The sequence below is a fragment of the Osmerus eperlanus genome, chromosome 7, assembly GCF_963692335.1.
Source record: "Osmerus eperlanus chromosome 7, fOsmEpe2.1, whole genome shotgun sequence".
Taxonomy (NCBI): domain Eukaryota; kingdom Metazoa; phylum Chordata; class Actinopteri; order Osmeriformes; family Osmeridae; genus Osmerus; species Osmerus eperlanus.
The window spans coordinates 3,550,447-3,566,206 of NC_085024.1; the positions used below are offsets into that span (position 1 = coordinate 3,550,447).

Consider the following 15,760-nt stretch of genomic DNA (forward strand, 5'->3'; position numbering starts at 1 on the left):
ATGGAGTCAAGCCACAGAGAAGTGGGATCTCTCTCTCTCTCACACACACACACACACACACACACACACACGTTTAACAGTATATCAGTCAGCTCAGCTGACTGGCTGCATCTAGTTGCATAGATCCAGTCGAACCATTTGATTGGTGGTGTGGTGACCATGGAGACGTGATTTTGGCAGGTCTGAGAGGGTAAAAGGCCGGAACTTCCAGGAGTTTCTCTGGCTTCCACTGTCTTTAGTTGTCCTAGATAGAGTGTCTGATGTTACGTGTTGAGGAGTCAGTACGGGCCTCACCCACAGAAAACAACAGCATAGGTCCAGAGAGGTCCAGTTCCCTGTTCTGAGTTGACCATGAAAACACACGCGCACGCCTGTCTGCCGCAGGAGCGGCGGGAGCAGGAATCACGCCATGGTGTAGCCGTAGCTCCCACAATGCAGTGCAACCAGCAGACGGTCTCGTAAGACTTCCTGGCTGGGGTATTCTGGAGTTTCAGCATGTTGATACTGAGAGGAGGGAGGGGGAGAGAGAGAGAGAGAGAGAGAGAGAGAGATAAAATAGGAGAAAAAAAACAATTGAAGAGAAACCGAGAAAATGTCCGACGCTAGTTTCCTGTGCCGCTCTACAGATTAATGGCATGTTATTATGGCTTGTATCCAGCAGCAGAAAGACAGTTGATGACCATTGTGCTTCACACCTCCCCTAAGAAAGACCAGCAGCGGTCAGATTGACCTGCCTCTGTAGAGACCCCTCCCAGCCAGCAGCTGCACCCTGACTACAGGAGGCACACTGCCCTCTAGTGGCATGCTCTCCCTTCCTGCTGTGCTTTCACTTCAATAGTACGAGAGGGAACCAGGTGAGTGAGTGAGTGGGTGGGTGGAGGTGACCATCCTACCAGGTGCTGGAGGTGGGCAGCAGGTTGGAGGTGTACGGCACGGCAGCGATGGTAAACTTCTGGAGGCCGCTTCCCCCCATCAGGAAGGCAAAGCCACCGTGGGGGACCCTGGAGCTGAGGGGGGAGAGGGGGGTCCATGATGGTCGACACGTACAGTGCATTGCAGTAGAAGGTCCACTATTGAGGGTGTTGCTCACTCACCTGCCCGTCACAAACTGCAGCAGAAGAACTCTCTCCTCCTGAATGAGACTCTTCACCACCTCCCAGAACCACTGCAACACAAAACAACCATGACCACAACCACAACCATGACCAGACCACAACACAACCATGACCACAACCACCACAATCATGACCAGACCACAACACAACCATGACCACAACCACCACAATCATGACCAGACCACAACACAACCATGACCACAACCACTGTGGCCTCCGCTGGGTGGGTGTTACAGTTAAAGGTTTCCTCCCTGGGATGGTATTACAGTTAAAGGTTTCCTCCCTGGGTTGGTGTTACAGTTAAAAGTGTCCTCCCTGCGTAGGGTCAGCTCACCTGAATGACTGGTTCCTGAAGGTCGTAGCCGCTGGTGTTACTCTGTGTTCCTGAACCAGTCCTGGACATCAATCTCTGGCATCCCTGACAGCAGGAGCTCCTACACACACACACACACACACACACACACACACACACACACACACACACACACACACACACACACTAACTAACATGTTGTGTGACTTTTGGCATTCAATACATACATGTTCTGTAGCGGAAATTAAACATTGAGCTGAGCTGTGAGCAGAACTGAACACACCTTCGTCTTGGCTCTATAGCAGCCATGACTGAAGCGTGTACCTGCACATACGTGTCCTACAGTCACACGGTAAACACACACACACACACTCGGCCATGGCACTCTATCGACGTGCAGTCCGGTAAGGATGGCAGCATGGATTTTGCCAACACACACAGAAAAATCCAATGGTGCCGGAGGAGGGGAGAGGGGCTTCAAGGTGACCCGGCCATCCGCTCACACCCCTGAGCCAGACATGGCTAATCAATCCCTGCGTCTGAGCCGCCAGGCGAGCAGGCGAGAGCGGAGAATACAAACAGGAGAGGAGGGCACCGGCGAAATTAGATAAATGAGGGGAGGAGAGGGGGGAAGAGAAGGGAGGAGAGAGAGAGGAGGAGAGAGACTAACCAGTTCATATTCGTCGAAGAGCTGGATGAGGGAGGGGGGGATGAAGGTGTGGAAGCCGTGCAGGAAGGCGTTGATCTGGGGCTGGATGGCTCGAGTCATCCTCAACTCAGTCACCAGCTGGACATACTCTGCCTGAGAGGAGAGAGAGAGAGCGAGCAAGAGCGGTAGGGAGGAGAGAGAGAGAGAGAGAGAGAGAGAGAGAGAGAGAGAGAGAGAGAGAGAGAGAGAGAGAGAGAGAGAGAGAGAGAGAGAGAGAGAGAGGGAGAGAGGGGGGGAGGAGAGAGAGACAGAGACAGAGACAGAGAGAGAGAGAGAGAGAGAGAGGAGAGGACAATTACAAAGGAACATTACACAGACTGAAGAGTATGGGAACCCACCGACGCACGTCAACACCATGTTTCCTTATATGACATCCCCATCTTATGGCCAGATGTGGTACTACACCCAAACAGCCCGCCATGTTCACAAACAAACAGCACAAGAGCGTCCCGCCTCTTCATTCCGATTGGCTGACCTTGTTGTCCTGGGTGACGATGATGCTGATCCCGCCCGGTTTGAGCGGCACTTCCTCCATGGCGCCGAACACGTCTGTCTCCACGGAGAAGGTGAGCTCCAGGCCCAGGTCGCTGATGTCATTGTCCAGGATCCACTGCAGGTTTTTGGCGTACTCCGGATCGATGGACGACACGTCCTGGTAGTTCACTGGGATGCCTGATACACACGCAATAAAGAATATATCTCCTTGTTTCTAATTCACGATTTGAATATGAGGTACTGTGTGTGTGTGTGTGTGTTACCCAGGATGTGCTTGTAGAAGGAGCGGGTGAAGTAGATGTTGACCAGCTGCCGATGGTACAGCGCCAGGCCCAGGACCTGACCAGCAAACTGGAAGTAGTTCAGGTGGTCCGGGTTCACCGAGGAGTTACTGTTGGGCTGGAAGGTGGTGCCTGTGACAACACAACCAAAACACACACACACGAAAAGCACACACATATATACATACATACATACATACAATACACATAGACACACACAAAAGGCATGCGCACACCACGCAGAACACACACACACACACACACACAGAAAACCTGTGTCAAAAATCTGTCAACGATAACATCCAAATCCAAACAGGATTCAAAGGTTGTTGTGGCTTTCTGGGCTCACAGAAATATGTTTACACAGATTTCAATTTCAAATGTTTTGCTCTACACAGGTTTGGAAACACAGCAACACAGTCCTGTATTATAATACTACCGTCAGCAGACTGTGTGAAGAGAGCGTAGTCTGGGTGATGATCTCATTGGACAGGACGTCAAACCACTCTCGGACAACGCCCTGGCCCTGGAAAGGTCAAAGGTCAACGGATGCAGGATGACATCATTACGACAGCATTGTTACGGGATGTGGAACGCTCGCGACACCCACCATTCCTTCCTCGCCGTGGAAACGCACGGCGATGCCCTGTTTGAGCTTCTCATTGGTGGACTTGGAGACCATCTCACAGCTGCTCCTGAATATGGACTCTGGTGGGGGGAGAGAGGGGGGAGACCACAGATGCAGGTAGTGTAGAGGGAACATGGATGTGGTGTGTGACCGGATGAGAGGTTAAGGCCTGGGACTGTCAAGGGTCAGGAAGGGGTTTATATTAAACTAGGGTGCCATTTACAAACAGTGTTAGAATACTTAGGTCCACTGTTTAAGGTGCTGCATGGAAACGAATGCGAACTCGGGGTTAGGTGCGTGACCCCAGGTGTGACCCCAGGTGAGTGACCCCAGGTGTGTGACCCCAGGTGTGTGACCCCAGGTGTGTGACCCCAGGTGTGACCCCAGGTGTGTGACCCCAGGTGTGACCCCAGGTGAGTGACCCCAGGTGTGTGACCCCAGGTGTGACCCCAGGTGTGTGACCCCAGGTGTGACCCCAGGTGTGACCCCAGGTGAGTGACCCCAGGTGAGTGACCCCAGGTGTGACCCCAGGTGTGTGACCCAAGGTGAGTGACCCCAGGTGGGTGACCCCAGGTGTGACCCCAGGTGTGACCCCAGGTGCGTGACCCCAGGTGTGTGACCCCAGGTGTGACCCCAGGTGTGACCCCAGGTGTGTGACCCCAGGTGAGTGACCCCAGGTGAGTGACCCAGGTACCTCTGTGGATGAGCAGGATGTCGTTTTCGTTGACCGGCCGGTGGACCATGTCGGAGTCGGGCTGTCCCGCCAACAGATGCTCGTAGAACCACTCGCAGCGGTCCTTGAAAGGCTGCACACACACACAAACAAACACACACACACACACAAACACACACACAAACCCCTCCGGTGACTCACTAACCTAGGACAGGAGAACCCCTCACATACTGCTGCAGCCGAGCTCTAAATTAAAACACCATCTCAGAAGCCTCAAATGTTGATGTCTGAACGCCTTCGTTCTCTAAGTGGTTAGAAATCGGAAGAGTGGAGGATGAGAGGATGGAGGGAGCGAAAGAGCAAACAAGAGAAAGAGAAAGGCAAAGAGAGGAAGAAAGACAGAATGAGAGATAGATACAGAGAGAGAGAAACACAGAGAGAGAGAGGGGGAAAGAGAAAGTGATACAGTGATCCCTTTTCCCCTGGGGTAGAGAGAGGGGGGGGGACAGAGAGAGAGAGAGATAGATACAGAGAGAGAAACAGAGAGAGAGGGAGAGAGAGAGAGGGGGGTGGGGGGGAGAGAGAGAGAGAGATGTGAAGATGAAATGAGATTCTCCAGGTTAAGGTGTGTAATTAAATGGCGGCGCCTCCTCCCAGGTGGGCTGTAATCCAGAGGTAACGAGGCTGGAGCTCCGCAGCTCTGTTATGAATGCCGGGGAGCCACACTACCTGAGGCCGCACTTAAATTTATGAAGCCGTATAACGCGCCTTAAGACAAGTGTTATCGCCGTGGCAATAATGTTGTTAAATGATCCTGCCAGGGAGACACGGGCGTTTCAAAGTCACTCTCCATCGACTCTCTCCAGAGACAGGAGAGAAACGGAGATAGAGGAGAGAGGGAGAGAGAGAAAGAAAGAGAAACGGAGATAGAGGAGAGAGGGAGAGAGAGAAAGAAAGAGAAACGGAGACAGCTGGCCAGCTCAACTTGTCACTAAGAGGCCCTGGAGTCGGGCCACACCCACACAGGAAGTGACCAGATACCCACAGGAAGTGACCCGCCAGTCAGGACTCACCTGTCCTTTGATGATGTGCATGAACCGAGACATCAGCTCCGGACACTCCAACAGGAAGTGGAAGTGGTTGAAGATAATCTTTGGATTCCTGAGAAAGAGAAAAGAGAGAGAGAGGCATACACACAGTGAGAGAGAGTGAGAGACAGAGGCATACACAGAGAGAGAGAGACAGAGAGATACACAGAGAGAGAGAGAGAGAGAGAGAGAGAGAGAGGAGAGAGACAGAGGCATACACAGAGAGAGAGAGACAGAGGCATACACAGAGAGAGAGAGAGAGAGAGAGAGAGAGAGAGAGAGAGGCATACACAGAGAGGAGAGAAAGAGAGAGAGAGAGAGAGGCATACACAGAGAGAGAGACAGAGAGAGGAGAGAAAGAGAGATAGAGAGAGAGAGAGAGAGAGAGAGAGAGAGAGGCATACACAGAGAGGAGAGAGAGAGAGAGAGAGAGAGAGAGAGGCATACACAGAGAGAGAGACAGAGAGAGAGAGAGAGAGAGAGAGAGAGAGAGAGAGAGAGAGAGAGAGAGAGAGAGAGAGAGAGAGAGAGAGAGAGAGAGAGAGAGAGAGAGAGAGAGAGAGAGAGAGAAAGAAAGAGGGAAGAATGAAGTTGTTCAGATCAATAAGGTGTTCCAGGGAACAGAAGGAGATGGATGACCCTGGCAGAGCGCCACATCGACTCACCTGGTTACGAAACACTTGAGCACCTCGTCATGCTTGCACACAAACTCGATGAAACGAGGCGACGTCATCCTGGGGGGGGGGGGGGGGGGGCAGGGTGGAGAGAGAGAATTATCCCTGAAGAAGGATCAATGAAGAACCACAGCAGCAAATATAGCATGGCAGCAGCTCAATGAGATGGCGCTATCTGATGCATCTCTGACGTCAACGACTAGAACGTGCATCTCCTGACAGGAGCAATCAGCTCTCAGGACTGATAATGAAAAACAGATCTGAGCTGGAGATGAGTGGAGATGGGGGGGGAGAAAAAATAACACACTTCACCAATAACAGAGCCTCTGTTCAGTGTTAATTAAGGATGGGTTTAATGATCTAATTACATTCCATTATGGATATTGGAAGGGGGGAAGAGGGAGGGAGAGAGAGAGATGAGCATGACATCGTCTCACAGTGACGATGTGAAGGAGAGTTAGAGAGCTACAGTTTGATGAAGAGGAGGGGGAGGAGAGAGTTAGAGAGCTACAGTTTGATGAAGAGAGATGAAGGAGAGAGTTAGAGAGTGATGAAGCTACGAGGGAGAGAGACAGACTCATGAAGATGAGGAGAGAGTGATGAAGAAGAGACAAGGGGGAGAGTCAGAGACAGAACTCGATGAAGACAAGTAGAGAGTTGGAGAGCGATGAGGACGAGGAAGAGGAGTTTGAGAGTGATGAGGGGAACCCCGAGCCAAGAATTCCCTGGCAGTTGGAACCACCTGCCCTTTTCCTCTCATTGATCTGCACCTGTCAAGCTGTCTGCCTCAGGAGGAACAGGCCGTCCAGACAACTCCATGATCATATTCCGCAGCGGAAACACCAGGAAGCAATCATTAGCACCCCTCTGGAGACAAGCTAGCATCTGACTGTGGACCAAGCAGCCAGCGCTGTTTACCACACTGTCACCATCTCAGACTGGGACCTGAGTAGACTCTGTCATCAGCAGGGCACAAAGTGAACAGCGTCCACCGGCCAAATGCTGGGACAATATGCACCGGCCCAATAAGCGATGGGAATCTATTGAGTGGATGGTCAAATTTGAACATTCACTAGCCATTTGGCGAGTGGATACAATAAAACTTAATTTTGCACCCTGGTCGTCAGTGTTCCTTCCTGGTTAGAGGTCAGGGGTCAGGGGTCGGGCGCTCACCCCTGGGGCATCTGACAGGAGCAGCACATGTAGAAGGCCTGGATCACGGCGCTCAGACGGTTGGCCGTCATGGAGATGACGTCCTCGCCGTCGGCGTACACCTCGGGCGTCTCCATGACGACATGGGGGTCCAGCGACGACGGGAGGCCCTCGGAGACGGCGACCGTGGCCGAGGAGGAGGAATCGACCTCGCGCTGTTTGAGGAGGAGCGAGGCGATCTCGCTGCTGGAGGAGGAGGAGCTGGGGTCGCGGTGGTTCTTCTCCAGCTCGGTGGAGATCAGGACCAGCCACTCCTCCAGGGAGTGCCACAGGAGCTCCAGGGGCTGAGGAGCCAGAGAGGGGTTAGGAGGGGGAGGGAGACAGGGGAGGGAGACAGGGGGCAGCAGGAAGGAGAGGTGGATGGGAGAGAGAGAGAGAACGAGAGATTGACAGGCGGAAAGCAAGCGGGACAGAAACTAAGAGAGAGATAAGGTGGAGAGGGGGCACAAGAGAAAGGGGGAGACTCATGGATCAGACAGAAAGGGATCACCAGGGTTAGTAGTCTCTTACTGCCCCCTGGTGTCTGGAGCCATGAACTGCAGCCTATCTGTTTCTACTCCTGGGTCTAGATTCTAGAACATTCACTACATCCTAACCCTCCCTCTGTCCCTTGAATATTTTTCCTTTTTCTCTCCCTCCCTTTCCACATCCTTTCTCTGCTCCTGTTCCATCTCCTCTCCTCTGTTCATTTCTACTCTCCGTCTCTCCCTGTGTTCATCTCTTCAATCTTACCTTCTCTCCTCCCTTCCACTATGTCTCTCTCTCTCCCTCTCTCCCTCTCTCCCACCTGGTGACCCCGGCTGACCTCTGACCCCTGGCTAACCTTGAACACCAGGCAGACCACTGACCCCAGGCTGACCCCTGACCCCAGGCTGACTCCTGACACCCAACTGACCTCTGACTGACCTTGAACACCAGGCTGACCACTGATCCCAGGCTGATTCCTGACATCAGGCTGACTGCTGACCCCAGGCTGACTGCTGACCCCTGACCCCAGGCTGACCTTGAACACCAGGCTGCGGGACGTCTTGTTGCCATTGTAGCCCATGTCGTTGCCGTTGTTGGGGGAGGAGGGGCCCAGGCGGAAGACGTGACAGAAGATCCTGACGATCTTCAGCAGGCTCTTCATCTGGGCCTCATAGCTGCTGGAGAGACTGGGGGGGGAGGTGGGGGGTTGGTTTTGTTCTGTGGTCTGCCTGTCTGTCTGTGAGAGAGCGGTAACTGGTCTGCCTGTGTGTCTGTGAGAGAGGGGTAACTGGTCTACCTGTGAGAGGGGTAAATGGTCTGTGAGAGGGGTAACTGGTCTGTGAGAGGGGTAACTGGTCTGGGAGAGGGGTAACTGGTCGGTGTGAGGGGTAACTGGTCTGGGAGAGGGGTAACTGGTCGGTGTGAGGGGTAACTGGTCTGGGAGAGGGGTAACTGGTCTGTGTGAGGGGTAACTGGTCGGTGTGAGGGGTAACTGGTCTGGGAGAGGGGTAACTGGTCTGGGAGAGGGGTAACTGGCCGGTGTGAGGGGTAACTGGTCTGGGAGAGGGGTAACTGGTCTGGGAGAGGGGTAACTGGTCTGGGAGAGGGGTAACTGGTCTGGGAGAGGGGTAACTGGTCTGGGAGAGGGTTAACTGGCCGGTGTGAGGGGTAACTGGCCGGTGTGAGGGGTAACTGGCCGGTGTGAGGGGTAACTGGTCTGGGAGAGGGGTAACTGGTCGGTGTGAGGGGTAACTGGCCGGTGTGAGGGGTAACTGGCCGGTGTGAGGGGTAACTGGTCTGGGAGAGGGGTAACTGGTCGGTGTGAGGGGTAACTGGCCGGTGTGAGGGGTAACTGGCCGGTGTGAGGGGTAACTGGTCTGGGAGAGGGGTAACTGGTCTGGGAGAGGGGTAACTGGTCTGGGAGAGGGGTAACTGGTCTGTGTGAGGGGTAACTGGCCGGTGTGAGGGGTAACTGGCCGGTGTGAGGGGTAACTGGTCTGGGAGAGGGGTAACTGGTCTGGGAGAGGGGTAACTGGTCTGGGAGAGGGGTAACTGGCCGGTGTGAGGGGTAACTGGCCGGTGTGAGGGGTAACTGGTCTGGGAGAGGGGTAACTGGCCGGTGTGAGGGGTAACTGGTCTGGGAGAGGGGTAACTGGCCGGTGTGAGGGGTAACTGGTCTGGGAGAGGGGTAACTGGCCGGTGTGAGGGGTAACTGGTCTGGGAGAGGGGTCGTACCTGAGCAGCTTGTGTCCGTTAGTAGTGGCCACCTCCGCCAGGCTGGTCAGAATCCTCTGGTAGTGACTGTCACTCTGCTGGGACACATGTTCTAGAACCTGCCTGAGCTGCACACACACACGCACATGCACAAACACACACATACGTGCACCCAAACACACACACACACACAGTAAGAATAGCAGAGCATGTCACATGTCACACAAACGTCAGTGGGAATATTGATGACACAGAGGGGGCTGTACCATGTTCTCTTTGATGTCATCATTCTGCGTCATCTGAATGAGGGTCTGGAACAGGCGGCCATGGTGCTGGATCAGAATCTCACACGTCTCTCCATACCCACCCTGAACACACACACACACACACAGGGAATGGTAGGACAGAGTGTACTTGATTAAAACGCGTGCGCGTGTGTGTGTGTGTGAGGGGGGGGCTCACCTGCACACAGAGGTCCAGGGGAGTGACTCCATTCTTGTCAGGAAGATACTTGGCTCCTCTGGAGAGGAGAATCTGAGCTGTGTCTCTCTGGCCGTGACTGTGCAGGGCAGAAACAAACCGACCAATCAAACCAAGGCTTACTAACGCGGGGACACAACCTGAACTGACATCTTCTAGAAGGGGTGGGACACAGTATGATGATGGGTATAATTCAGTGGGTATAGCTTAGTGGGAAGAGCATTTGACTCCAGATCAAGAGGATGCTGGTTCAAATTCCCCCTGATGAGTTGCTTTGGACGAATGCTAAATGAATAAGTTATTATTATTATTATTATAAGCAACAGAGGAGGATAAATGAACCACATGCCGAGGGGGGTGCATTGTGTGTTACATTTTTTTGTTAACTGGAATCACCAAAAACAGTTAGAATATTATCAAAGCTCGGAATAGTAAATCTGATGTTCTCTCATGAAGTTGAGACAGTAAAAAGACGTCAACCAGAGTTTCATTCCAGGCCCAAACTAATGACTGTAATCTAACTGCTGTTCAGGCGCTGCGCTCTAATGTGAACTGACAAACACACCATCCAGTCTAATCAAGATGAAGAGATCTGAGGAGAACCTGTCATTCTTCACCCCAGCTCATCAGCGTGTGTGTTTGTGTGTGCGTGCATGAGTTTACATGAGTGTACTGTTAATGTCTTACATTAAACACGGCGCACAAAGACAGACTACCCGTTCTTCACACCCGTCACCTTCTCTACTAAAGAGAGCTCTCTCTCTCCCTCTGGCTATCTGTCTCTCTCTCTCCCTCTCGGGCTGTCTGACTCTCTCTCTCTCTCTCTCTGGCTCTCTCTCTTTCTCTGTGTCTGAGAGATGACACCGCTCCAGACACAGCCAGACAGGAACAGGACACATCCTGTCTCACATCTCTGCTACAGCTTCATGGTTCACCTGTTACGGCCACGTGTGTTCTTTGTTTGTCACCTCCCTTCCCTTTTCTGTAGCTCCGCCCAGGTTGTGTTCCCCATGATTGCCAGATGAGATGCACCTGGCCAGGTGATCAAGCAGCAGATAGAGACTCCGGTTTCCTGCTGCAGGACAGAGGCTTCTAGCTTGGGGACTGCTGGTCTTGCTGCCTCTTAGCCTGGGAGTTTGATGCACTGCTATGTTTGTCTTGTAGTTGTTAAATGATGTATTAATAAATCCCATGGATTTGGTACTTTTAAAGGTGTTTTAAGTAGTTGTTTTGGGTCAGTGGTGGAATGTTTGTTCGCCCCATAGGGCCACTAAAGTTGGGGCGTAACACACCGCGTCCAGTAACTGAGATGCGGTTACTTTGTCGCTGGATAATATAGCGTTCCTTGACTCTGACTGCTGAAATGCTGTCTGAACTTCGCCCTTCCGCTCCTGGACTTCCTACATGCAGAGTTTGCACAGTGCCTTTGGATGAAAGCATCTGCTAAATGAATCTGATGATGTAAATGGCGGTATCTCCGACACGGCTAGGCATTCCTCAGTCCTGGGTCACTCCTGCATCAGCTCTTAGCAGACCCCCGTTGAGCATCAACGAAAGGACATCATGAACAAAAACTTCAAATATGGACGCAGTGCTGAGTTGAGTGGGACTACATTAGGCCCTGACTAATCTACTTCAGACAAGGAAGAGGAATCTACTTCAGACAAGGAAGACCAATCCAAAGAGGAGGAAGTGGAGTGAATATCCCCACTGCGTCATCCAGGCGCCGTGATTGGCTAAGTCACCTGCAGGCGAAGTAGAGGGGCGTGGCTCCGGAGACGTTGGGTCTGTTGACGTCAGCTCCGCTGTCCAGCAGGCACTGCACCGTCTGGGGAAGGGGGCCAGAACAGGTCGGTATATTATTTATTTATTTATGTGTGTGTATATATATATGTGTGTGTGTGTGTGTGTATATATATATGTATATATACGTATATGTGTGTGTGTGTATATATGTGTGTATATATTATATATATATATATATATATGTGTGTGTGTGTATATTATATATATATATATATACTGTGTGTGTGTGCGCGTGCTGAACCCACTGTCTTGTGCCCGTTCTGGCAGGCCACGTGCAGGGCGGTCTGCCCCATGGCGTCCTCCACATCCACGTTGGTCACATGCTGCACCAGGTCGTGCAGGAGCTCCGTGCGGCCGTTCACCGCCAGCCAGTGGATCTACGGGGGAGGAGAAGGGTCACACCTGGACCCTGGTCTCAAACAGTCTCTCACCTCGGTCAGTGCTCATTCATGTTAGTCAGCAGTCAAATGCAAGTCAGGGGTCATTTTAACCCTTGTGTTATCTTCGGGTCATTCTGACCCATCAGTCATTGTGACCCACTGTCGTATTGCGACAAATTTACCTCATACAAAAACAAAGTGAAGCATTTTCTTTTAACTGTCGGGCTGTCTCAGACCCCCCACATTGCAATGGTTAAAAGAAAATTATTTTTATTTGTTTTTGTATTGGGTGAAATTGGGTAAACACAACGATGGTTTGTTGTGAACCTTTGGGTCATGTGACCCGAAGGCAGCACGAGGGTTAAATCAGTAGTCTTGCGTCGGTCAGTCACGTTAGCTGATGGTCAGTAATCACATGAGGAAAAGGTCAGTGGTCAGATTTACAGAAAGTCAGCAGTCATGTTAAGTCCAGTGATCTGCACTCACTGCAGTCATAGTTGAATCCTATTTGAGTCTGTAGTTGTATTTAAGCCAAAAGTCATATCTGAATCAGTAGTCGTATGCGAGACCAGTAGTCATATGTGAGACCAGTAGTCGTATGTGAGACCAGTACTTGTATGTGAGACCAGTACTCGTATGAGACCAGTAGTCGTATGTGAGTCAGTAGTCGTATGTGAGACCAGTAGTCGTATGTGAGTCAGTAGTCGTATGTGAGACCAGTAGTCGTATGTGAGACCAGTAGTCGTATGTGAGTCAGTAGTCGTATGTGAGACCAGTAGTCGTATGTGAGACCAGTACTCGTATGTGAGTCAGTAGTCGTATGTGAGACCAGTAGTCGTATGTGAGACCAGCAGTCATATGTGAGAACAGTAGTCGTATGTGAGACCAGTAGTCGTATGTGAGACCAGCAGTCGTATGTGTAGTCGTATGTGAGACCAGTAGTCGTATGTGAGACCAGCAGTCGTATGTGAGACCAGAAGTCATATGTGAGACCAGCAGTCGTATGTGAGACCAGCAGTCGTATGTGAGACCAGCAGTCGTATGTGAGACCAGTAGTCGTATGTGAGACCAGCAGTCGTATGTGAGACCAGCAGTCGTATGTGAGACCAGAAGTCATATGTGAGACCAGCAGTCGTATGTGAGACCAGCAGTCGTATGTGAGACCAGCAGTCGTATGTGAGACCAGCAGTCGTATGTGAGACCAGCAGCTCACAGCAGTCAGGCCCTCGTTGTTGCAGATGTTGACGTCTGCGTTGTACTCCAGCAGGCGGCCCATGCACTTCTTCTGCCTGCAGGGAGGACAGGGAGACCGGTCACTCTTAACACGCTCTTCCCCCCTCATCATCATCATCATCATCACCACCCTCATCATCATCACCACCATCATCATCATCATCATCACCACCCTCATCATCACCATCACCACCATCATCATCATCACCATCACCACCCTCATCATCATCATCACCACCATCATCATCATCATCACCACCACCCTCATCATCATCACCACCACCATCATCATCATCATCATCATCATCACCACCATCATCATCATCATCATCATCATCACCACCATCCTCATCATCATCATCATCACCATCACCACCATCATCATCATCATCACCACCCACATCATCATCACCATCACCACCCTCATCATCATCATCACCACCATCATCATCATCACCACCTAGGGCTGGGCGATATTTTTTTTAAATCGATTTATGGAAGTAATGACTTCCCTCAATAAAGATATCGTAAGATTAATTCATTTTCAATAATATCGATAATGTCGATAGAGAATAATTAGGAACAGCAGTCCATTTAATTTCTGTGATGCAGCAGGAAGTTACATATACATTTAGTCATTTAGCAGACGCTCTTATCCAGAGCGACTTACAGTAAGTACAGGGACATTCCCCCGATGCAAGTAGGGTGAAGTGCCTTGCCCAAGGACACGTCATTTGACATGGCCAGGAATCGAACTGGCAACCTTCAGATTACTAGCCCGATTCCCTAACTGCTCAGCAGGAAAATACTTATTTTGCTATTACTACGGATCTGTAGTCTATCGTCTTAATTATCGTTTTCGAATGGAAATATAAATATCTATAATTTTTTACCCATATCGCCCAGCCCCACCACCACCACCTACATCCTCATCATCCTCATTACTACTGTCATCATCCTCACCGCCACAGTTCAGAGTGCAGTAAAGCTGATTACAGTAGAGAAGAGCTGAGTAGCGTACAGTAGAATAGAGTACAGTGGAGTACAGTACAATACAGTAGAGCCAGGTACAGTAGAGTGGGGTACAGTAGAGTACAGAAGAGCTAGCCTACCCGTTCCTGGCGGCGAGGTGGAGAGGCGTGCAGCCTGAGATGTCCTGGTAGTTAGGACTAGCTCCTCTCTTCAGCAGCAGCACAAGACACTCCACTGATCCACAGCTACACACACACACAAGTACACACACACAAGCACACACACGTACACACACACACGTACACAGACGTACACAAACATGTACACACACAAGAAAGCCTTGAGTTTAGGAACTGTTGTTCTGTTGTTGTTTACTTCAAAACTGACCAATCAGGAACTACCCTCTTACTTGGCAGCAATATGTAGCAGACTCCTCTTCACTCGTCCAAAAGCGTAGTTCACATCAAACTTGGAATTCAGCAGGAGCTCTGACACTGATCTGGAAGGGAAGTAGAGATGGGCTTGATATTGGAGGTGGGTGTGGAGTTACCGGACACAGTGTTGGTGTGCCCCACATACCTGTGTTGGTCAGCCATCACCATGGGCATAAGTGTGTACACGGCGGTCTCATTGTCTGGTACAAACCGACAGGAAGGGAAGGCATTAGCACACATATTTGACTGGCTACAACACTTCCTTGACAACTCTGTTATCACAGGAGGTCCTTGTCAAGCTGCCCATTACACAACGCAGCCCCTCCCGTTTTACACAAAAGCATCCGGGCCACAACATTCCGTCCCAGTGTTTGACACACAGTGGCTTCGCGGTCACATCGTTCACCATTACACTCCATGACATCTCAGTTTCGTAACTTTAGCCTATGAGCTAACCATACAGTTTCGTTTCCCGTCTATCCAGGCTCTCCCAGTGTCTCTTCCTCTATGATGACAGCGGTGTCCGCCTTTTTATTGATTGGACACGCGGCATCAACAACTCACGTCCCAAACCCATAACGTTCTTAACGGCAACGGGAGTCAAATTAATGTTCGCAGGCAATCGAGATCAGTGTTGTTCATCGCCTGACCATCTAAGTCCTTTGACGGTTGCCTACCTTCCGGGAGTTCTACGGTCCTAGCACGACGAAGGGAGCGCGTCAGCCTGTTCAGCTGCAAGTTTAGCTGCTCCATCGCCCGTTCCATCATATGTGTACAATCTACCGGAAAGAAACGAGGATTGAAACCTCGAGAGCACTTATTTGTCCTCTATGTATAAGCTTCGAATGGAGGTGTCGTCCATCGAGCTGCCGAATGCGGAATTTATTCAATACTGGACACCGAACCACCACACACCTCTCCTCTGATTCATTCAGCATTCCTTGTATGGTGGTTGCATTTCTTCCTGTTTTTATGACGCGCACGGACAGTGTGCTCCCGACTGGGTACTGTAGTTTGAGAAGGGTGGGTAATAATTGTGGCCGCTAGGTGACGCTATTGCACAACACATTCAAGCACACAGGTCGA

The 15,760-nt window shown here is 51.1% G+C and overlaps 1 protein-coding gene across 1 annotated transcript; it reads right to left on the reverse strand.

Annotated features, from left to right (window-relative positions):
- Nucleotides 1-255: 255 nt before the first annotated feature.
- On the reverse strand, nucleotides 256-15,627 carry hace1 (HECT domain and ankyrin repeat containing E3 ubiquitin protein ligase 1). The gene is given in 27 exon segments (XM_062466534.1): nucleotides 256-488; nucleotides 491-504; nucleotides 894-1,007; nucleotides 1,095-1,165; nucleotides 1,450-1,488; nucleotides 1,490-1,549; nucleotides 2,099-2,230; nucleotides 2,613-2,809; nucleotides 2,896-3,045; nucleotides 3,353-3,388; nucleotides 3,391-3,439; nucleotides 3,524-3,621; nucleotides 4,236-4,347; nucleotides 5,288-5,375; nucleotides 5,968-6,036; nucleotides 7,150-7,472; nucleotides 8,192-8,342; nucleotides 9,391-9,497; nucleotides 9,636-9,737; nucleotides 9,832-9,928; nucleotides 11,595-11,677; nucleotides 11,901-12,032; nucleotides 13,249-13,324; nucleotides 14,381-14,485; nucleotides 14,650-14,739; nucleotides 14,820-14,874; nucleotides 15,352-15,627. Coding segments are annotated over 27 exon segments (2,727 nt in total). The 5' UTR covers nucleotides 15,443-15,627; the 3' UTR covers nucleotides 256-402.
- Nucleotides 15,628-15,760: the final 133 nt, after the last annotated feature.